This window comes from Saccopteryx bilineata, chromosome 1 (assembly GCF_036850765.1).
Source record: "Saccopteryx bilineata isolate mSacBil1 chromosome 1, mSacBil1_pri_phased_curated, whole genome shotgun sequence".
Classification (NCBI taxonomy): domain Eukaryota; kingdom Metazoa; phylum Chordata; class Mammalia; order Chiroptera; family Emballonuridae; genus Saccopteryx; species Saccopteryx bilineata.
Genome location: NC_089490.1, coordinates 362121041 through 362144480, shown reverse-complemented (window position 1 = coordinate 362144480; position 23440 = coordinate 362121041). Strand labels below are relative to the sequence as shown.

The 23440-nt window shown below is 47.6% G+C and overlaps 1 protein-coding gene across 1 annotated transcript in view; it reads right to left on the bottom strand.

Annotated features, from left to right (window-relative positions):
* INSC (INSC spindle orientation adaptor protein) overlaps positions 1–23440 on the bottom strand; it is a 135753-nt gene that overhangs the window by 5497 nt on the left and 106816 nt on the right. Inside the window, exons 8-12 of the mRNA XM_066253852.1 lie at positions 22619–22790; positions 18239–18417; positions 8328–8394; positions 3281–3436; positions 1678–1754 (exon numbers count right to left, since the gene is read on the bottom strand). Of these exons, the coding sequence (XP_066109949.1) occupies positions 1678–1754; positions 3281–3436; positions 8328–8394; positions 18239–18417; positions 22619–22790 (651 nt within the window). The remainder of the gene's footprint in view (positions 1–1677; positions 1755–3280; positions 3437–8327; positions 8395–18238; positions 18418–22618; positions 22791–23440) is intronic.

The window sequence follows — 23440 nt, the reverse complement described above, 5'->3', positions numbered from 1 at the left end:
CTTAAGCCCAGAGGTCACTAGCTTGAGCCCAAAGGTCACCGGCTTGAGCAAGGCGTCACTGTTCAGCTCTAGCCCCCCAGTCAACACAGATATGAGAAAACAGTCAAGGAACTAAGGTGCCACAATGAAGAACTGATGTTTCCCATCTCTCTCCCTTCCTGTCTATCTGTCCCTATCTGTCCCTCTTTCTGGCTCTCTTGCAATAAATAAATAAATAAAGATAAATAGATAAATAAATAGATAAATTACTTCTTTATATTCACTAACATCTAACTGAAAATAGCCTTTCCTTCAGTTGTGACTGTAGCAACAAACCAGGAAGTCTCAGCAATCCTGGTGACTTGTTCACCAGTAGAAATCCCAGATAGTTTCATATCTCATGACAGCTGTAGAGAGCTTCAGACACCCTTGATGTCACCACTAGTCAGGGTGCAATGCTTATGGGGTCTGCTGCTAGATCTTATTTATTAATTTAAAAGTATATATATTAACATATCACAGGTTGAAATACTCTATAATTATTTTAATGTAATTAGTTTCCTTTCTAATGCTGTAAATTTTATTGTATGTCTTTAGAACACTCTGATAAAAGATCAATAAGCTTCACCAGATCATCAAAGCCACAAGAAAGATTAAAATTGTTCTGCATGTGCCAGAATAAAATTTCCATGAGAGCAGAGATTTTTTATTCTTTTTTTTTCACAGCTATAGCCCCATAGTCTAGAAGAGTGCATGACATATAGAAATACTCAGTAAAAATTTATTGAATAAAATGTATAGCATTTAGTGACCTATGCAATGTCACATAGCTCATTATTGGAAAATCACGACAGGGGTATCTACTGTTTCTACCACACAATGCTCATCAGGAGTTCTCAGAAATGAGATGAACTTGGTTCAAACAAGATGAGTAAAAGAGGGCTTTACTGTGAAACAGCTTGAAGGATCTCTAAATCCATCACTTCTCCCTTGCATTCTTTGAGGACCTATCGAGGATCTGAAAGTTAAACAGCCTACTTATCCAGTGACTTCCCTGCTCCGCTGTGCTTCCAGCTGGGAGCTGCTCTGCTTTGGGATTCATTCAGCCCCAGCAGGGAGGAGTACAGAGGCAGAGCATGCATCCCCATCTGGTACAGCCAGATGAATTAAAGAGTGAACCAAGCATTGAGGAGTAGTTGGGTACGGACCTCCCAGGACACACTTGTTTGGTTCGGGGTGAAGATCCTGGTGGCTGGCTGCATAGTACTGTCTGTGTTATTGCCTCCAGTCCTATTCCACAGAGGAAAGAAAGAAGCCATAAAGCTTCCTTCCAGAGAGGAAGGGAGGCTTTCTCACCCTGTCCAGTTTGGACAGGCAGGAGACATTCATGCCCTAGCTCTCACGTGCTTCAACACCAGGACATCATTAACACCACCTAGCATTCTGCCAGCCAGCCACTCTGTTCTAATCACTGTTAATTAAGATTCCTGAGAACCTCAAAGATTTGTGGTACCCCAGCCCCCCATCTTTCACATATATCACCTTATATGATTTTCTTCACAATTTTATGAATTAAGTGAACAAGTATTACTCTTATCACCATTTTAAAGAGAAAATTTGAAGCCCAGAGAAGTTTCATGGCTTACCCACTGCTTTCTCCTGGCCAGGGAGAAAGATGGGGGAGAACTGAAGACTCACCAGGCAGGCCACGAGCACAGCGTCGCTGCTGTTCCTCTCGGAAGGTGATCGGCAGAGCTCAATGAGGCGGGACATACCTGCGTGGGATGCATGGAGAACATAAAGCCCCGGACTGGGACCTGGCCAGGCCCGACCCAGAGGTGCTCCCCTCTCTCACACAGCTCTCTGTGCGGGGCAGGGGAAAGCAGGTGGCTCCCAGGGCTCCTGCCAGCCTACCCATCAGCCGGGGAAGGAGAGTGAACCCACCTGGAGGAGCTTGTGGTGGAGACCCGCTCCCTCAGGTGTGAGGGCAGGGTCAGGATGAGCTGCAGCATCAAAACCAAACCCCTGAGTGCCAGAAATCTGGCCAGGACTGAACTCAGTGAGCACTGCAGGGAGGCAGCCCTGAGAGCGCGGCTTCTGTGGAGGCCCTCCTGAGTTACCAGAGCCGTGTTTGGGATTCACTTCTTTATCGGTGAAACTGTCGGCACCCTTTTTTCCCCCAAACTGCCTATCAGTCAGAAAATATATTGCAGCTGAAACTACAGAAAACTACAAATCAAGCAGGTTAATGTTGCCTAGGAGGCCTTTATAGAAGAAATGTTAAATAAATGACTTTGCTTTTCAATGCAAATTGGCTTTCTTAAAACTTAAAACAAAACAAAACAAAAAACCCTCATTATAAGACCGTGATCAAAGGCATGCAGACCCAATCTGCCAGCCTTATGGAGCTGCAGCCCACTGCTGCCCCAGGGCCACCTGCTGCTGCCCGTGTACCTGGATGTTAGGTGACACGGCCAGGCCTGTTCTCAGGCCTCTGCCTGGAGTGCCCTTTCTCAGCTTCACACCAGAATAACTCCTCAAACCACAGCTGAAGACTCCCCTTCTTGCTAAAATAATCTTCGTCCTGCCCAGACAAAGGCAGGCTGCTTCCTTTGCGCACCAGGTGGGCTATGGACCTGCTTTGAGCATCATTGCTCTAGGATTCGCATGTGCAAATGTTTTTTGTGGTTTGTTGTTTTGTTTTGTTTTGTTTTTTCATATCTGCCACCCCATTAGTTCTTTAAGTCCCTGTGATCAGGACAATGTTTGTGTCAATGTCACAGGCCTAGCACTCAGAACAGAGCCTAGCACAGAGTAGGTATCTGAAAACATTTGTTGGGTAAATAAGAGACTAACTGAATGGATGAGTGATGTGATGAGTGAATTAATAAAGGAGTTAATGGTGAATAAATGAAGTAATAAGTGTGCTAATGAGTGAATAAGAAAGAAAGAAAGAATGAATGAATGAATGAATGAATGAATGAGCGAGCAGACAGCTGAATGAGTGAAGGAGGAAGGAATGGGTCCTAATTAACGGAAGTCTGCAGGAGAGTCATCGTTCTGGCCAACTATACCCTCTCTAGGTCCTTTCTCTCTCTCGTTTCAGCCCCAAATTACGGGTCTGAGTAGGGGCTGCACCCTGGGCCTCCGTCCCAGCGTTCCCAGAACCCGGAGAGTGGGGCTCCCCCCCACCAGCCCTCGCTCTGCAGCCTCTGTTGCCGCATGAAATCAAGGCTGCTCCCGTCCCCAAGCCACCCTCCCCACCCCCGAGGCCCCCCCTGCCACCACCAGCACCACTTACAGCTCAGCCTCACGGCCTCCCGTGCCACATCCGGGTCTCGGCTGAGGCGGGCCAGGGTCACTGCCGCCTTCTGCTGGACTCTCTCGCAGGCCGCCACCTCAGCAGGGGTCCCAGATCGTGGCTTCTCAGACAGCATGCCCATGATAAGCTGGACACCTGGACAAGAGGCGTGAAAAGTTGGTGCCCACTCCGGTGGGGAGCCTTCCCCTAGGGACCAGCTGGGTGGATAGCTGTAGGCTGACTCAGGAGGGGATTCTTAAACAGGAAGGGAGCTAGATGAGGCCGCCTCTTCCACTCCTTCTGCCCTGGGGGTATCTCTGAATCCGTGTACCAAGTCACTATACTTGGAAAGGACATCTCTTTTTATATTTTTAATGCTATCACTGCGGGTTTTTAGCTGCATGCCTGGCACCGTGCTAAATGCACAGTAAATGCGTGACCCGCTAAAACAGTGTTCGGCAAACTCATTAGCCAACAGGGCCAAATATCAACAGTACGATTGAAATTTCTTTTGAGAGCCAAATTTTTTAAACTTAAACTATATAGGTAGGTACATTCCTTATCAAGGTAGCTCCCGCATGTGGTATTTTGTGGAAGAGCCACACTCAAGGGGCCAAAGAGCTGCATGTGGCTCGCGAGCCGCAGTTTGCCAACCAGGGCTCTAAAACCTCCCAATAGCCTCATGAACTGGGCACTAGGATAATTCACTTTGAGGCCCAGAGAGAAGTGATTTTCTGGGTCGCACAGTTAGGAGCTGGGGAGCTGGTATCAGAACTCAGATAACCTGGCCACTCTCCATCACCTCCTCCCCTCCAATGCTGCTGCATCTGTGTCAGGTCCAGCGGTGATGGGTCCCCTTGGTGGGAGCTAACCCCAACCCAGGCTGGGTAGGCAATAGATAAAATATTTTAGAAGTGATTTAAACACCAGAGAAAGCTAGAGTAGTTGAATTGGGGGATTTAAGCCTGCATTTGGTTGGCTGAGAAGTCTTTCCACCCTCCCCTGAAGCCAAAGGTGTCTTCTGATTGTCCTACAAACTCACACCCACATCCACTGCCAACCTGTGCCTTTGCCCCCTAATTGTTTCTGCAGGGAATATCGGTTTCCCTCTCTCTCTTACAGTTCCCATCTGCAGGCAGCAGTAATATTCACCTTCTGCGGGAAGGACGGCCCCAGCCCTCACTCCTCCATTTCTGTATCCAGTGCCGCCTGCAAGTTTGGAACTTAAACCAGACATGGCCCACAGGCATATTTTATTTTGTTTTGTTGCTCCACACAGTATCTAAAATATTTATTGAATTTTTGATGATACGAAAATGGGGAGATTGCCACCTTCTAAAAAATTACTGACTCATCTGACAACACTGGGCCCACTCTACTTCATGACAATTTGTTAAAGTTTATTATATATATGTGTCTTCTTTTAAATGAGATTGATTCAATCCCCACTGAGCCCATGCCACCCATTTCTATTACCTGTCTGGGTCTCATAGGCATCTAAGTTCGTAACCTCTGACCCAGACCACAAAGCTGGAAGGGTCCTCAGAGTTCTTCTAATCCAACCTCTCCTCTCCACAGTCTGGAGAGAGGAAGTGATTTCCCGAATTCACACAGAAGTCAGTTCCAGTCCAGTGCCCTGGCCATGTGCATCTATGAATCTTATTCAAACCAGATGCAATTTCTAAGTCTTAGAGAGCCCCATGCACAGGGCTGTGAGTTGCTTAGTTAATAACCCTGAGACTATTCACTCCTGGGGAGGGGCCATTTCTCTCTCTAGTGAGCTTTGTAAGTACCCATTTCTCCCTCCTATGGGCACAAGAGACTCTCAAAGTCCTGCCTTTCTTAGCCCTTATTAACTTTGTCACCACACATTCTGACTTCGGGAAAAGCCACTTTGTTCCCAAACCCAATCCCTGGCAACCAAACAGAACTGGTCTTCTGGCTCCCTGTGCCCACATGTCCTTAATACAAGGTCAGGGCTGTTAATGTCCTGTAGTGTGAATGTTATGGCCTGTGGGGACATGAACCGGGGACACCAAACTAACAACATTGGGAAGTGCCACAAGCTTAAGAAATCTTACTAATAGCTTCCTGGTTTAAGTTCCCATAAAGAAGCCATTTCCCTATCCCCAGCTTTGCACTGGGATCTGACAAAGAATAGTTTCTCGTAAACTAGCAAGTAAACTCCAAGGAGCAAAGACTTTTGCCCATTTCCTGCATGGATAGGTCTAAAATAGTGGTCCCCAACCTTTTTTTGGGCCACGGACCGGTTTAATGTCAGAAAATATTTTCACAGACCGGCCTTTAGGGTGGGATGAATAAATGTATCACGTGACCGAGACAAGCGTCTAGAGTGAGTCTTAGACGGATGTAACAGAGGGAATCTGGTCATTTTTAAAAAATAAAACATCATTCAGACTTAAATATAAATAAAATGGAAGTAATGTAAGTTATTTCTTCTTTCTCTGTGGACCAGTACCAAATGGCCCACGGACCGATACCAGTCTGCGGCCCGGGGGTTGGGGACCACTGGTCTAAAGTATTCAGGATAGTGCTTAGCTCAAATATTTGTTGTATGCCTATTAAATTAATAAATGTGAATGTATTCATGTGAAAAGTCTTACAGATGTATAAAAATAAAGCTTTTTAAAAAATATATGCTTTATAAGTCTTATCTAGAAAAGGATAAAAACACTGTGAAATTGGGGCTGCCTAGGAAAATCTAGAACATATTTCCTAAGTTCTGGTCAGGCTCAATGCCAGAAGCATTGCCTGGGAGTCCTGAGGAGTTCCAGCATTGGAGACTGACCCCCAACATCATGTTCCCTCCTCAACAGTCTCTTCAGTTTGGCTCCCGCCCCACAACGAAAACAAAACCAGCTGAAAGGGGGATATTGCTGCCAATGAACTGACAAGTGAGAGCTTGGCTGCCCTGGCCTCCCTGGTCTGCCCCCAGTGTAAGGATGACCAGCAGCCACTGTCTCTGACCTCCCACACCCCCTTCATCCCGTCCCCCATCACCAACATCACACACGAGTTGGGGCAGGACAGAGACACAATCACCAGTCTGCAGGGCAAGGCACATCAGAGCCTCATGCTTCCCGGTGAGAGGACTGCCTTTCAAAGTCCAGCTCTACAGCAGGGCTTGCCCCACCCAGCCCAGGAGGCCTACTCTCTCCGTCATCATTACTACTGATTCTTCGCGTCCTGCCCCACTTTTATAAATACTCTCCTCCTCAAACTCTCTTTGACTGAGCCATGTATGATTGCCACTGTTTCCTGAAAGAGCAGACACACTAAGCACAGCGCTCGTTCTGTGCCAAACATGCTTCTAACACGCTTTCTGTTAACCTTCATGGCCTCCCTATGAGGTAGCTATCACTATTGTTCCCATTTTTGAGCTGGAAACAGAGGCCATACAGCTAGTAAACAGCAGAGCTGGTCAATCTGTTTGCAGTTTTCATGGCGTCCACCACTATGTCATCCTCCCTTTGCTGTGTTATTTTGCTGTAGATATCACATTTTTGTCATGTTATCACTTTTGTCAAGTCCTTCTAGACCAGGGGTCCCCAAACTACAGCCCACGGGCCACATGCGGCCCCCTGAGGCCATTTATCCGGCCCCCGCTGCACTTCCGGAAGGGGCACCTCTTTCATTGGTGGTCAATGAAAGGAGCACATTGACCATCTCATTAGCCAAAAGCAGGCCCATAGTTCCCATTGAAATACTGGTCAGTTTCTTGATTTAAATTTACATGTTTTTTATTTCAAATATTGTATTTGTTCCCATTTTGTTTTTTTACTTTAAAATAAGATATGTGCAGTGTGCATAGGGATTTGTTCATAGTTGTTGTTGTTGTTGTTTTTTAATAGTCCGGCCCTCCAACGGTCTGAGGGACAGTGAACTGGCCCCCTGTGTAAAAAGTTTGGGGACCCCTGTTCTAGACTATAATATTCTCTAGGACAAAAGCGAGGACTGATTGATCTCTGTGTTCATTCGTGTAGCACAATGCCAGGCACACAGTAGGTCTTAATAATCACCGACTGAATGAGTGTCCATAGGACTTTATACACCATAAAACCCTCTACAGAGGCCAGATATTCCAATCCCAGACCCACAGGCCTCCAGTCCTGCTGACCACTTGAACTAAAGACTCTGAGTGCTGAAGGAACAGGCACAGATGACACCCCTCAAACTCCCTGCCTTCGCTGGCTCAGGAAAGCTTTTCATTATTAGCTCATCACATAGAATTACCACAAAATGATGTCTTTCAATTAGTAATAGAGCAACAGGGGAGAGGGAACATGTATGTTTGTTGAAAGAGCAGGGCAACCTGGGAAAGGGGCTTTAACCAGAGCAGAGGTAACTGGCCCAGGCTCCCAGCTCCCTTGTCCTTCTTAGTGTCTCTGATTCCCAACTGGTTACTAATTGCTCCCTTATTTCCACAGCCACAAGAAACCCTCAGCACTCTGTTCCCGGGTGTACGGTGGCTGGCCTGTCTTACAGTGCAGACTTAGATCACTTCACGGGGACCTTGGTGACAGCCTCAGGCAGGTGGGAGTGGGGGAGAGAGTGTGAAAGAGATGCTCTCAGGTGGGGGGCAGGGGACAGGGGACCCAGCCTGCCCCGACCTGCCCCCTCACTCCTCAAGTTCTATAGCTTTCTACTGAGGCAGACCCAATAGAGTACGAATGATTTGACATTGGAATGAAATATACCCTTGCATAGGAATAGATTTTTACTTTTTGGATCATAATGAAATCTCTCTCTTCTCTTCATCATCTTAGTGAAAATAGTGACTGCCGCCCTCCTACCTTGAGTCTACCTTACCCCCTTCCCCGCTTTATCTTCTGCATGGCTCTGCTACCACCTGACCTTCTCTATCTCCTGTTCAGTGCTGCCCACTAGAATGAAGCCCCTCATGGGATTGTGGAGATCTGCATGTACAAATGCACATGCCTCCAGATAGGCCTTCACACAAACAGAGGAACACAGTTCTGTGTAGCCACATAACCCGCACAACATGCACGCTACTGAAAATACATACCATTCTCCTGAATGATGTCAGAAGCACACTGTTCTAAAACAGACATGTTCGCCAAGATGGTCACAATCTGGAAAAGAGAATTGAGAAGCTAAAAAAATGAGTACCCCTGAGCCAAAAGGTGCTCTCTACAGACAGCTGAGCCAATGGCCACCAAGCTTTCCTTTAGCCTGAGACTGCTTACTGTGCACCTGCCCATCCTTCCATGATATTCTCTTTTATCCTCGTGGGTTTCTGCCACCCAGATTTGTTTTTCCAGTGACTTGATGCCCATTCATCAGCATGTCGATCTGGAATGGAATCCAAGACTCCACTAGAGAGAACAATGTCACCTTAGTGAGAATGGGGCTCCCATCATCTTTCTGCAGGGTCCCTCTGGTCCCAGGCCCTATAATGCAGATAGAACTGGCAGTTTCCTGCCTAACCCTTACCCTGAATTGGGTTTCCTCCATCCTAGCTTTTTGCCCTGATAATAAACCCCTCCTACTTTCAACCTGAAATAACAGAGACTAAGGTCAAGTTAGACAACATGAGTCGGCTAAAAGGGCAGCATTATATCCCAAGCATCAGGTATTATATGAAATCTGATGAGAAAGTTCATGCTCTGCTGTACTTGACAAGCCTTGCTTGTCAGTCATTGCTGAAAGGCTCTGCCTATAGTAAAGGGATGTTAACAGCAGGTGGACAGTGAGCCGGGTTACAGCCTCATGGGCTGGCAGCCGGCAGCCAACAGCCCACCCCATCCCTACCCCCTGGCCTAGTCAAGGTTGCAGAGAGAACTCACAGCACAAAACTAGATTTATAAATGGACCATCAAGGACCTGTTACAGACCCCCAAACTGCACAGGGTGCCAAAAACACCACTGGACATTGTTGAAAGCCTGGCACCTATGGACTCAGACACCACCCATGACACTGCTCCTGACATTAACAGCAAACTGGAAGTCCAGCCACTTCCACGGAATCAGACAACACTCTCCCATGGCAATTATAATAGCTAATAAAATAAAATAACACTTCTCATTGGTGCAGGCTCAACTGGGTTGAAAGTTTCTCCAAAGCTTGCGGCCCAGTATATCTGGAGGCCATGCCCCTAACCCCTGAGGTGGCAGCTGGCAGTCTCCTGAGGACAGTTTAGACAGCTCAAATTCTGAAACTGGTAATGTGACATTTACCAAGGAAGAAGAGTGTTAGCTAGATTGTAATTGGCTCGATATTGGCATAGTGTATGGCCAGTATATGCGGCTGCCATCAAAACCGCCTGGCCAGTGCAAGTTCAGGTTTGATTCGGATCAATCATAAAGAAACAATTGAGCCAAAAACTGGTGGTCCATTTTCCTTTAATCCTAGCTTTCAACTGGTGGGAGAGAAAATACACATAGAAGGATACACTTCCCTTTCCATTCAGGGCTCTCAAAGCCACTGACTCATCTGAGTTTTCCTAGAATCAAAGGCTTCCACCTCATTAGTCTTATTCACCTCTGTTCCCCATCTCCTTCTCCTGCGCAAACTGGTTTTTCCTTCACTACTCCGCCATTTTGGCTGCCTCCTCCACGTGGCTTCCCTGCCCTGCTACACCATGGGCTCTTCCTCTCTACAGAAACATCGTCACTCTCCCTCAAATGGCCTCCTAGCTCCTCCTTTTAAACCTTTTGGTGCAAAAGCTGTCCCCCAACACACATTAGTATAACCAAGCCCCTTCTCAAGCAAGAAGGGCATTAATATTATCACCTGGGCAATGGGCAGCACCATATTTAACAAAAAGAGTGAACAAAACCAGAAAATACAGATTTTACCACCCATTGGCCTGACATATAGTCCTCTGGATAACAAAGGCATGTAACAAATATCTCTTTAACAGGGAAAAAAAATTGCCGTGTTAATAGAATACCTACCTCCCCGCTTCCCCACTAACCAGATGCTGAAAAGGAAGCTGCGTCTTGGGTTGCTGTGGCCCCTGTGCGCCTCAGCCCCTCTGCACAGAGGCCTGGCTGGGGACCATGACCCCGGCTGGCTGCCAGGGGAGAGGCAAGAGAATCTCCCAAAAGCTTGATCAGGAAGGCAAATCTGCCCCACCAAATGTTTTATGAAGGGAGTGACAAGCACCTGTTTGCATTTTAGAATGATAATGGAACTAAACGAGGGTTAGTCCTTGGAAGCCCGCCCACACCCCCTGTTCGATTGTGAGTGTTTGTGAGTTGAGTGGAAGGACTTAGAGGGAAAATATGGGCTGAAGTTGTAGTTAAGAAATGGAAGGTCCCCCAAGAGGCACGGAGTGCACAGCCTTCTGGGGAAGGAGACACAGACCAAGTCTGTGCAGATACCAGCCCGCTGGGCTTTCCCCGAGCTGTCAGCAGCAGCCGGAGCCTGGTTTCTGCTCCCTCCACACCCAGCCCTGCCCTCCAACCACGGCCACCCCCCTACCTGCCAACCATCACTGGCCTGGCCTCTACCCTCCTACCCACCAACCATCACTGGCCTGGCCTCTACCCTTCTACCCTCCAACCATCACTGGCCTGGCCTCTACCCTCCTACCCTCCAACCATCACTGGCCTGGCCTCTACCCTCCTACCCTCCAACCATCACTGGCCTGGCCTCTCCCGATAGACACCTGCCTGACATACAGATCCAAAAGGGGAGGGAGGGAGGGAGGAGAGGAGGAAATGAGGGAGGAAGGGAAGGAGGAAGGGAAGGAGGAAGAACAAAATTAAAAAAGAAGAAACCTTTGTCTGCAGCCTCAGGTTCATTACATGGTAATAATTAGTGGTGTCAGACACAGGTAGGTCTTTGTGTCAGACTAATTTAGATCCTGTTAATGAAAATTACTTCCTCTTTACAGAGCCTGTACCCCATGTGGTTTTCTGAGGTGTAGATGAAGTATTCAATTAAGCACAATTTGAATAAATGCCAATTATGCCCCGCTTTGAGGCCCCTTTTGAAACATTTTTATATGCTCCGGGAACACACATCCGGGAAGGGGGGGCGGTCAAAGTTTCTTCTCACAGTCAAGCCCAGGGCTGGGATGTTAGGGACAACTGGCTTCTCTTATTAGAGACAAGACAGCAATGCTGGCAGGGCCGAGTACAGGAGCCCGGCAGACAGGTTCCCCTGGCCCGGGCTAATTCAATCTTGTCTGATGATTTCCAATTAAGTCTTATTCCTCCTGAGTGAAAAGGCTCCGTTCCCTCTGCAGTTATTTGGTGAAGAGAGAGATTACCAGCTTGTGTAGTGGGCTAAGCGCATGGATCAGCCTAGTTCCAAATCTTGGCTCCATCATTCATTTTCCATGTGTTTTTGGCCAATTGACTTAACCTTGGTTAGTGTAGGTGTATTAGATTTCTTTTGCTGTCATAATAAATCACTACCAACTTAGTGGCTTAAAACAACACAATGTTATCATGCAGTTTGGAGATCAGAAGTTCTACACGGGTCTGATGGAGGGGAAATCAAGGGTTGACAGAGCTGCGTTCCTTCTGGAGGCTCTAGCAGGGGTCTCCAAACTTTTTACACAGGGGGCCAGTTCACTGTCCCTCAGACCATTGGAGGGCTGCCAAATACAGTGGTCCTCTCACTGACCACCAATGAAAGAGGTGCCCCTTCCAGAAGTGCAGTGGGGGCTGGATAAATGGCCTCAGGGGGCCGCATTGCGGCCCGCGGGCCGTAGTTTGGGGATGCCTGCTCTAGGGGGAAGATCCAGGTCCTTGTCTTCTCTAGTTTCTAGAGGCCGCCTGCATCCCTTGGCTCCTGGTGCCATATCACTCCAACCTCTGCTTCCTCAATCACATCTCAGTCTCTGACTGCGATCCTCCGGCCTCCTTCTCGTAAGAACCTGTGTGATTACCCTGGACCCACACGGACAGACCAGGATAATATTTCTATATCAAGATCCTTAACCTAATCACACCTGCAAAATCCCTTTGGCCATGTAAGATAGCTTATTCACAGACTTGGGGATTAGCATGTGGAGACCATTGATAAAACTATAATGAGCGTTAAATGATTTAACGTTTTGTCATGCATCCAGACATTCGTCAAATAAAATGAGTGTAACTTGACTGAGGGCACAACCTGAAAGTGCAGACCCTGAAAGACTGTGTCAAGCAAGGAGTACTGACCAACGCAGTGCCCAGCATTGCCGCACGTTCTGCTAATGTGAGACCCTTTCCCAAAGGGAGGCGAGCTCCCAGGGCAGGAGGAGCCCTTCCCAGCAGAGAACCCACCTGGCTTTGTGCTCATTACTTTCTGTGGAATTTTGAAATCATTTTCCCTTTGGTATCCCAAAGACTGACTGACCACCTTAGAAAAATTGAGGTGAATAGCAAATTGAACCAGACTGGCAAGGGACCTCTTGCGTCACTGGTTCAAGAAGAAAGGGCCCTGTGGCCCTGGCCAGTTGGCTCAGCGGTAGAGCGTCGGCCTGGCATGCGGGGGACCCGGGTTCGATTCCCAGCCAGGGCACATAGGAGAAGCGCCCATTTGCTTCTCCACCCCCCCCTCCTTCCTCTCTGTCTCTCTCTTCCCCTCCTTCAGCCGAGGCTCCATTGGAGCAGGGATGGCCCGGGCGCTGGGGATGGCTCCTTGGCCTCTGCCCCAGGCACTAGAGTGGCTCTGGTCGCGGCAGAAAGACACCCCGGAGGGGCAGAGCATCACCCCCTGGTGGGCAGAGCGTCGCCCCTGGTGGGCGTGCCGGGTGGATCCCTGTCGGGCACATGCGGGAGTCTGTCTGACTGTCTCTCCCCATTTCCAGCTTCAGAAAAATACAAAAAAAAAAGAAAGGGCCCTGCTTGGGAAGAAGGAGGTTGCCAATGCCTTTTGATGCCAGCGTGACGCGGAGGAAAAGGTTTATTTACTCTGCGCTGGCCTGGGCTGGTGCTCTGGGAACACACATCAATAACTTATCCAAAGGTGGGGAGCAGGACTATCTCACATCTCACATCCTCATCAAAGTGTGCCCAAGATCACAATGAGTCTGCCTCTGCCCCTTTTGTGCGCTGTGTACACTGACAGGGAAGACCACACCACATAAAAACAAGTGAAGTAACCAGGATACCCAAACAGAGGCAGGTACTCTGATCTGATGGGACTAATACAGAATATCTGACATATATTTAGTCAAAAGTTATGATTGCTTTTACGCTGTGCAGTAATTAGGACAAAAAGGCCAACAGTTCATAAGACTGTAATTAGAATTACTCTTTAATTGCTAGATGGATTATGTAGATTTCTGTTATCACTGTGTTAACTCTCTAAAAGCTTTATCAACCATGTCAGCTGCAGCCCTGAGACCAGTCAGCAAAATCCCTGTCAGCCTCTAGGGAAGCCCCCTGCTTCTCTCTGCCCCGCCTTCTTCCCCACACCACTCTCTCCACCACAGAGCAGGAAGGATCCAGACAAGGACACTGGTCTGAGAGAAGAAAGGTATGGTCTCTTTGAATACATTGTGTCCACTCCTTTAAGTGGCTTTTGGTCTTTATATCACACACACACACACACACACACACACACACACCCCACAACTTGCATATACCCTCACACAGATTGAAACAACACATACCATAAATTCCCACATATCACACTCTACTCACCAACACATTAACTACACTCCCTAGTCCTACCTTCCTGCTCCAAATCTGACATCCCTTATCTCAGACCCATTCCAATTCCTGGTGCCATCACAGACCCCTGCCCTGCTTATGTCTGAGTATCCACTGTGGTGCTAACCACTTTAAGAACAGTATGCCATCTGACCAAAATAATGACACAAGGAGAGAGAAAATATCGTCACCCTTATCCAGATGAAGATATTGTGGTTTAGAGAGATCAGGTGACTGGTTTAAGGTCAGGAAATGGCAGAGCCAGGATTTGAACTCAAGTCTGTTTGTGCTGTTTCTACTATGTCACAGATGTATACGATGTATACCACAGAACTTTATAAACTGTTGAGGTCTTTTATGATGTCAGTCAAAACTATAACCCCTAGTAACTGGCATTTCTAATAAAAGGACTCCTGATAATGGTATTCACAGTGAGATCCCAGAAATGCTACAAAATTTGGACATTCTCAAACACCAGGCAGATGATGTGTTTTCTTGGGAAGGGTATACCAGCACCCTCCACCTCCATGAAAGCAATTTATTTCTCAGGGCCACAAAAGGTCATGCTCAGTTAAAATCGCTGTTGTGGATTAGCTAAGATAACAGGGCCTCTTTCACCCCAGGTTGTCCCTGCTTGACAGGCAGGGCAGAGGTGAGCCAGCATCTGATAGCCCTTATCCCACTGCCCCATGTCACACCTGTAGCTGGATTCCCTGGACAACATGACCCCTAAAAAATACCTCTTGGGAATTAAAATTTGGGCCACGTGGATGGTTTGTTAGCGGGGAATTATTCTGGATGCCTGCCCATAATGGTCCCCTAGATTAGCAAAAGGAGAAGAAGACCCCGGACACAGTGCTGCCTTCACCTCTGTCCACACGCTAAGGCGGGGCACGGGATAGGCATAGCCATCAAGGCTTCTGTTGGACAAATTAAGCGGACGCAGCTTGCTAATATGATGGAGAGGTTCTCATTGAGATGTCCAAATGGAGGTGGACCAAGTATAGATCCAAGACCAGGAGGCTACGCACACATTGGCGTCATTGGCAGATGCATTACTGGAAACTTCACGGGCATTTAATCTCCTAAGTGTTTCGGGGGCGGTGAGCACTTCAGAGTCTAATTCATCTTCTTTGTCTTCATTACAGAGAGCTCCCTGATCACCTTAATCCTCCCTCTGCCACAGGAAAGGGCCATTTGTTTCTTTAATGGGAGCACCCTCACTAGCTAAGTGGTTGCTCTGAGTCAGGGCAGAAGGTAAAGCCATGCTGAGGATGGAGGGAGCCATGCCTGGCTCAGACTTGAAGGCCGGGGGGAATAGGAAGAAGGAGGATGGGGAATGTGGGATTGGGGGGACAGGGTGTTTGGGAACAACGGCAGAAATCACCAGACTCAGAAAGAGTTGCCATCTACATAGACATTGAACCACATTTCCTCCCCACCCAGAACCCCCTCTTTCCTAGGAGTCAATGAGATTTCAAGAGGGGCCAGTCACTCCTTGTGATGGAACGGGGTCTCTGCACATCAAGCGTGGGGAATGTCTGATCTGGAAGAGGTCATGCCCCTTTTACACACAAGAAAATTCCACTCCAGAGGTCCGGTCCCCCACCTAGAACTGTGTGCCACAATTCAAAAGTCAATAGTAATAGTAACATTGATACGAGATTCCATTTATTTAATGGTTTCTTTGTGCCAGGAATTGTACCAAGAGCTTATGTTCATTCATTTATTTAAGTCTTATTTCCACTTTGTGCAGTATATTTTATTCAGTCATACCCACAAATGAGAGCACTGAGGCTTGGAGTGAAACATCTCAAGTTATATGATTATCATAGCAGAGGGGCTTTGAAACCAGGTACTCTGACTCCAAAATTCCTGTTCTTATTATTTCACTACTGGATCTTGTATGAAATGGCCAGAGTTGCCCAAAGAGAGGCACCTGAAGGTGAAGGGACCTAGTACTGTGTCAGGTAGAGGAGGGACCCAGGAGCTGGGGGTGCTGAGCTGAGGAAGAGAAGAGGGGAGTGAGGCACAGCTCACAGGGCGGGCCCTCAAGCCCATTCCCTGCAGCCAAGAGCCACGACTGCAATGGATACCGGACATGGGCCCCTCAGAAGCCAAGCAGGCACTGGCTGTCCCAGTGGGCCAGGTCTAGCTGTCTGTACTGTCATACCTCACTTCTATAGGGAGCTTGTCCAACTCTAAGAAATGAGAGAGTCAACTGAAAAGAAAGCCAAGAACCATATCATGCATGGCTTGGGAAGCCAAGTTGAGGACTTTGAATAATTCACTATTGCTCTTCCTTGGAGCCTCACATTTAAAATAATAATACTATTCATCATTTATTAAAAACTTAGAAGGGTGAAGCATTGTATCAGGTTATTTCTTTGCATTATCTCACTCACTCTCACAATAACCCTACAAGGTAGACATTCATGTCCTAGTTAATAGATGAAAATACCAACACCCAAGAGGCTGTGACTTGCCCACATCACCCATTGACTAAGCAGCTGGATAAATGCTCAGTCTCTCTGACTCCACAGCAACACTACCTCTACTTTATTCTCAAAGACCAGCAGATGAGAGTCAAAGACCAAAGTCTAAGTCGGGCCAGGATTTAAATGCTGGCTAGCTGCTTGTCACTCCTATGATTTGAGGGACATCCTTTTGAGCCTCACAACTTTCATCTTTAACATGGAGCAACTATGTATTACCAACCTTAAAGTATTATTCAAACTCTCATATGCATGTGCTTATGTACTAGAAAATCTCCAAATGTGAGTTTCTGTGATCAGCGATTCTAAGGATAAGAACTAATGAAGTACCATCCTGCTTTTTCCTTTTTATGTCCTAAAGACACCCCGATGGGGCCAGGTTTGGGCAGAAACCTTAAGAAATCCTGAGGAAGTATAAACATGGACTATGACCTCTGGGGAAACTGACATGATATAAATGGGAAGAAAAAATATCAGTAAAAAAATCCATTATGCCTGACCAGGTGGTGGCACAGTGGACAGAGTGTCAGACTGGGATACTAAGGACTCAAGTTCAAAACCCCAACGTCATTGGCTTGAGCACGGGCTCATTCAGCTTGAGCGTGAGGTTTCTGGCTTGAGCATGGGATCACAGACTGGCCCCATGGTCGCTGGCTTGAGCCCAAACGTCACTGGATTGAAGACCAAGGTCACTGGCTTGAGTCCAAGGTCCCTGACTTGAGCAAGGGGTCACTAGCTCTATTGGAGTCCCCAGGTCATAGAACATATGAGAAAGCAATCAATGAACAACTAAAATGCCACAACGAAGAATGGATGCTTCTCATTTCTCTCCTTTCCTGTCTGTCTGTTTCTGTATGTCCTCTCTCTCTCTCTCTCTCTCTCTCTCTCTCTCTCTCTCTCTCTCTCACTCTCTCTCTCTAAAAAAAAAGAAAAGAAAAGAAAGAAAAAATAAAAGTCCACACTGCATTGTGTGCTGTGGCCTCCAAGAAAAGGAGGCAATTCCAGATAACTGGAGCCATTAGGGAAGGCTTTATAGGGTTTGCTGGGGTAGGAGCTGGAATGTGAGGCAATGGCAGCTTTGCTGGGTGAGGAGGCAGTGGTTGGAGGCTACCTGCAGACAAGGATGAGCTGGGTTAGAGGTTAGGGATTATCTAACTTGGAGCTCAGGTACCTGACAGGATTTTAGAGACCTGAAACCCACCCGATTCACCACTGCACTCATCGGTAGGGCAGTGAGAGGCTGAGGATGGTGGAGGTGAGACAGGACAGACACCATAGCTTCAGAGCTCAAGGCCCTTTAAACCCCTACATTCAATGCTTTCAAACGCATTTAGCAGCACTATTCTTCTTTCCTAACAAAACTTTACATTGAGCTCAAATATACAAAAACATTTTAGACAGACACAGGGGCAGAGACTCAGAATCAAAGCTCTGCTCCAAGCCCCTCTTTGTAGGGAGGCAGAGAAGGGACAAAATTCTCTGCAGGGCACAATATCTGACAGGCACAAATAAGAGCAGGATACAGGCTTTTGGAGTAAGTCCAGAGACCTTCTCACCATGTCTCTGCCTCCTAGAATGGACAGGTGTGAATGGAAATGGAGGAAGGCCCATAGTGATTGATGGGGAAGATGGGGAGAGTGGGGGCTCATGTAGATGCTTCAAGGGCAAGGGGGCATGCTGGAAAGATTTCCCTGTACCTTCCTACAGAATGTGACCAGCAGGACCAACCAAGGCCACACTGTCTCCCCCAGAACCTAAGCCTTGACCTCCTGACCTCTGTCTCCATGGTGACAGACCCTGGCCTGGTCCCTCCTGAGCATCTCACCTGGTCCCGGGTGTACGGTGTGTCCACTCTCTGCTTGTCGCCACAGGCTTCCAGGAGGACGCGGATGGCATTCAGCTGAAGGAGCATCTCACAGGCCATCGTGTCGAAGAAGGTGATGTTGGCAAGGGCCGCAGAGGCCAGCAGGAAGACTTCCCCTGATGAGGCCTCTTGGCACAGTTCTGGATGGTGGAGAGGAAGAAAAGAGCCTCCCTGAGAAGCGCTGTCACATCTGTTTTCTCGTTTGGTTCCTACACGAGGTGCTGGGAGAAAATCTGGGCATGTTTCAGAGCACCCACTTTACAGATGCGGACAGCAGGGACTCCAGAGGGAGATGTGTGTTGGCGTGAGCAGCCGAGCTGAGGTCTGAATCCTGGTGTGTGGCTCCTCTCCACTTCTTCACCCAACAAGGACTCACCGAGTGACTCCTAGGTACCAGGCATTGCGGGGGTTTGGGGATGACACAGTGAACAAAACACATCATGTTTTTGTCTCTGTTAAGCCTACATCTTTGTAGAGGGCAGGATAAAATAATCTTTTAAAAAATTAATATAAACAACTGCAAATTCTAGTAAATGTGAGGGAGAAAATAAAAGCTAAGACAGAAAATAACTAGAAGCCCAATAGAGTACATAAGAAAGTTCTCTTGAAGGGTATGACAGCTGACCCCTGAAAGGGAAAATGGAGCAAGCATGAAAATATTTGGGTGAAGAGTATGTTCCAGGTTAAAAAACAAAACAAAAAAAACAGCATGTACAAAGGCCCTGAGGCAGGAAAGAGCTCCTAGTCTATTTATGTCTTCAGTAATATACACTAGACTGTTGCTGCATTTGCCTTGAGAAAAAGACAAAAGTTAAAACATAGAGCTTCTACCTCTCTAGCTGCCATCAGCAGAGCTTCAGTGTTTCTTTTTAGTCCCAGAATAAGTCCCACACCAAGACCCTGAATATTAGGTTCTTTGTCTCTGATCCTAGTGGTCATAACCCAGACCTAACCAGATTCCTCTACTTAACCATCTACAATAGTACTGATGGGTATGATGGGTCTCTAAGGCAGGGAGGGTCACTCCCCACCCTTGTATTCCTTTCCCACCCAGCACATTCCCCCATAGGCTCCCCTTGACCTAGAATGGAGGCCGCCTTGGGAGGACTATGGACGGGCTCTGCCCGTGGTGCTGCCCACTTATCCCGGTGGATCTGACTTCTGTCCCTCAGCTCCAACTTGACCATCAGTCAGAGGTGCTTCCTGGGTCCCAGCCCTCTCCTACTGATAACACCTCTATGAGAATACATGAACAGAAGCCACACTTCAGGAAAATTGCCCCAGGGGAGAAATAAAGTTTCAAAGACAGACTGAACTATTTTATCCTGATCCCTATTTCTTGCTTCCAGGCAAAGAGTTTGTACTTCTAAGTTCTGATATTAAAGCTGGCACTTTTTGGCACTTTCCAGTGTCTGGACCCTACCTACAAAGGGGCATAAAATAACATTAGTTGAACACCCTGCTCTGTGCCTTGTACTTTGGCATTAAACTATCAGCATTCTTAAAGTAGGAAATAGTTGCTTCCGTTTGCAGAGGTAAAAGCTGAGACTCAGAGAAGCTAGCAGCAGCTCTACTTACCTCAAGTGTTTGCTCTGTGCAAGGCACTGCTACACAGTTTTACCTCCTTAAATCATTCTATCCCCACAGTCACCTAATTTCTGTCACAATTTTAGAGGTGAAGGAACTGAGGATGCAAATGTTAAGTGATCTTGCCCTCAGTGGGCAGCTCAGTTGGTTAGAGCATTGTCCCGAAGTGCAGAGGTTGCAGTCTGGTCCCTGGACAGGCCAAGCTGGTACTGTATCTCTCTCTCTCTCTCTCTCTCTCTCTCTCTCTCTCTCTCTCCTGGCCTCTCTCACTGAAATCAATAAATAAAAATTTTAAAAAATATTAAGTGGTTTTCCAAAATTGTGAAATTGAGGATTGTTGGTGGTTGTTGAAACCTACAATCCAATCTAGGGTTGCCTGACTCCGAAGTCCCCGTTCCTTCTGTACCCCAGGGTGCCTCTTGTCTCCGGGCCTCTTTCATTCATTCCCAGTGATGCTCCTGCAGATCTAGGGTTCAGTTCTATCAGGAGGGCAACGTTTGCCTTGGCACAGCCCTGCCCCCCACAGTCCAGGTATGACCACAGAACACTCGGAATCTTTATCTCACCGCTCACAATTGAGACAATGAATTAGCCAAGGGATTAAGAACTCGATTATTCCCCCTTTCCAACGACTGCCCTATCCTCTGATTTGGGGGGAACAACTGGAAACCATCAACCCTTTCCAGACAACCTCCCTACAATCAGAGTTCAGGGTGAGACCATAGGACTCACGGGCCCACTTTGCTTCAAGACCTCTTCTAGGCTTGAACACCCACCCTCATTCTTACGCAGTCACCATTGCTGCCGACACAGCAATTAACACGGCCGTCTAGGTGCCTTTTAATTTTGATGCACATTTATTTGGTGCCCATTTACAAATCTGAGTCACCTGGGATGTGTTAGGAAGATTAAATTGAGGATTCCAGTGACTCATTTATAGATGTTTCCAGGGAATGGCAAGAAATTGGAAGGCTATTTCCCACCAAAGAACAGAGCCCTGTCATCTTGCCCAGCAGATATATCCCATCTGCTGACTCTTAGGACAGACTCCACAATACATCTCCATGAGGATGAAATAAACAGGGAGACTTCTCCTCTCCTGGGAGAAACCCAGCCTGAGCAAAGAAGTAGAACTGTACAGGTGGCAAGAGTGAAAGTTTGTTTGGAATACATATATGTTTTTTTTAATGAGTCTCTATAATTTATAAATTAGGAGATTTTCTCTAAAACTTATGATTTTTGTCTTATCTTTAAAAATAAGCCTTTTCTACATAGCAAAAAATCAACTGGATTTTATCAGGGACTGTCTCCCTTTAGCAATAAATAGCACGTGCTCTCCAATTCAATACAGGATGCAAATCTCCTTCTTTTCTCCTTCCTGCCGGGCTCCAGTGAATGACCCAATGCAAGAGTCCAGCACAAGTATAACCGAACATGGTCAGGTGGCCTTGAGAAAGCCTCTCACCTTTTCTGGGTCTGGGTTTCCTCTCCTGTAAAATGGGCATTAAAGTTCATGACCTCTTGAGTTTCCTCCAGCTAAGACTTCAAACAACTGGCTTCTGCATTTTCTCACCATTGAATAAATGTAGGTGTTGGCAAATTGATTTCTCCTAGCCTGACCTGTGGGTGCCACTGCTCCAGTGACTAGAATCAGCCATAAAGTCGACTTAATGAATGTGCCAAGTAATTGTGGGTCTTCAGACTGTAGCATTAGAAGGACCTTTGAGAGAAATGGGCCCCAGACCCTTGTTTTATACATTAGGAAAATTGTAAAGGGAGCTTGACAACACAACGTAGCAAGAGAGCTGGGAGGCTCCCACACAGCATCTGCGTGGGGTGCCTGGTCAGTGGCTATTTGGGGAGCAAATGAATGAAAAGGCAAAAGTCCAAGCCCACGTGTTCTGCCTCTAAGACCAGCATTCCGTGTTGCCCCTAACTTCATGCTCTTCCAGATAGTCCCAGCTCTGGTGCTCATTCTACATTTTCTGACGATATTAATTTTCATTTCGTTTCAACAAGATATGGATCCAGAGACAGTGACAGATGGGTGGGAGGTGGGGTGGGGTGGGGGATCGAGGTGGAAGCGCAGATCATTGCCAGCATTTATAAAGGAAAGAATGTGGTTGGTCAAAGAAATTTCCTGAGGGTTATTAACCTGATGAGTTCTCCCCTCTGCAGTTTTGCAAAGGAAAGCTGAAAGAAGAGTATGTTCTAGATACTGGGTTGTAATTCTGCCAGAGGTGCCTATGTCTGAGTAGGGGACCCAGAAGAGTCAATGCTTTCGAGGCCCTATGACTTGAGATCAATGGCGGGCTAGCAGGCATCAAGGCAGTTTGGGGTGAACAATCTGAGAAACTGTTGTCCCCAGTCATGGCTGCCATATTTATTGGGTACAGTAGACTGAGATCTCAAGAACAAAGCCTACCAGTATTTGTCTGGTCAAGCATCTAAAGTTCAAAATTTGAGGCCCCCCTCTTCCCTGGGGATTGTCCTGGTCTCTCATCTGAAAGGCCAATTAATTCCAATCTGACTTTAATTCAAGGAGCTTCTGGAAGGGGTGCCTGCATTTTAACAGAAGACTTGACAGAGCTATTTCAAGCCTGCCTCTTGACAGTTCGATGTTAGGATTTCAGTGACAGTGATCATCTGTGCCAAAGGCGTGTGCGGCACCCTGAGATCGTCCTGTCCCTTCCTGGAGACAACTCTGATAAGGCCGCTTTGCTCAGCGGGTCCCGTCCTCCCTGGATGACTCACTGATGAGAGCTGTCACGATCTCCTCCATGCTCTCCAGGAAGCTGCTGAGGTGCTGAGTGAAAGGCAGGTGTGGGGATGTGACCTGGGCGACCACGGCCGCGGCCTCAGCCCGGGTGGCCTCTGAGTGGCTGTTGTCGGTCAGGATGTCGGCCAAGCACAGAACGCCATCCACCTGCAGAGGGAGAGAAGGCGCGTCCTGTGCATCCTGGGAGTGCACCACCACCACAGCTCGTGACAGTAATGGGACGGAGAATCACAGCCCTCACATGGCCCAGCCCTGGATCCTCAGTGATTCTGGAGTCCTGCCCTTTGGCTCCAGCAGAAATCAGTGACCTCCCATGGGCTTCTTGGCTAGCAGGCATCAAGTCAAGCCTCCAGGGGGTGAGCCCTGGTTATCCACTTCAGCACACTGTCCTAGAAAGAACAGTCACTTAGAAGTGTCACATCTCAGGGCTCCCGTCTAGCTCCCTCTTGCATGTAGTGGATGACTTGATGTTAGTTACTTAGTGTTTCTGAGGCTCTGTTTTCTCATCCACCCACAGGGAGTTGAGGGTTAAGAAGATGAAGCAGGTGATGACAGACCCAGTAAAGGTCCTTGACAAATGCTGGCTCTCTCCTCCCTTCCTTGGGTAAGCTGAGCTCAACGTCTCTCCTCCCCGACCTTCCTCCACCCTCCTCCCCTCAGAAGGAGGGCTGCTGCCCTGGAAGCATATCTCTCTGCCCAGCCAAAGAGGACCAGACTTGGGCAGGGTGCCAGAAAAGGACCTCACCTTCTAGTTGCGCCCCAGTCAGACCTGCTGTTCACAAAATAACAGGTTCTGC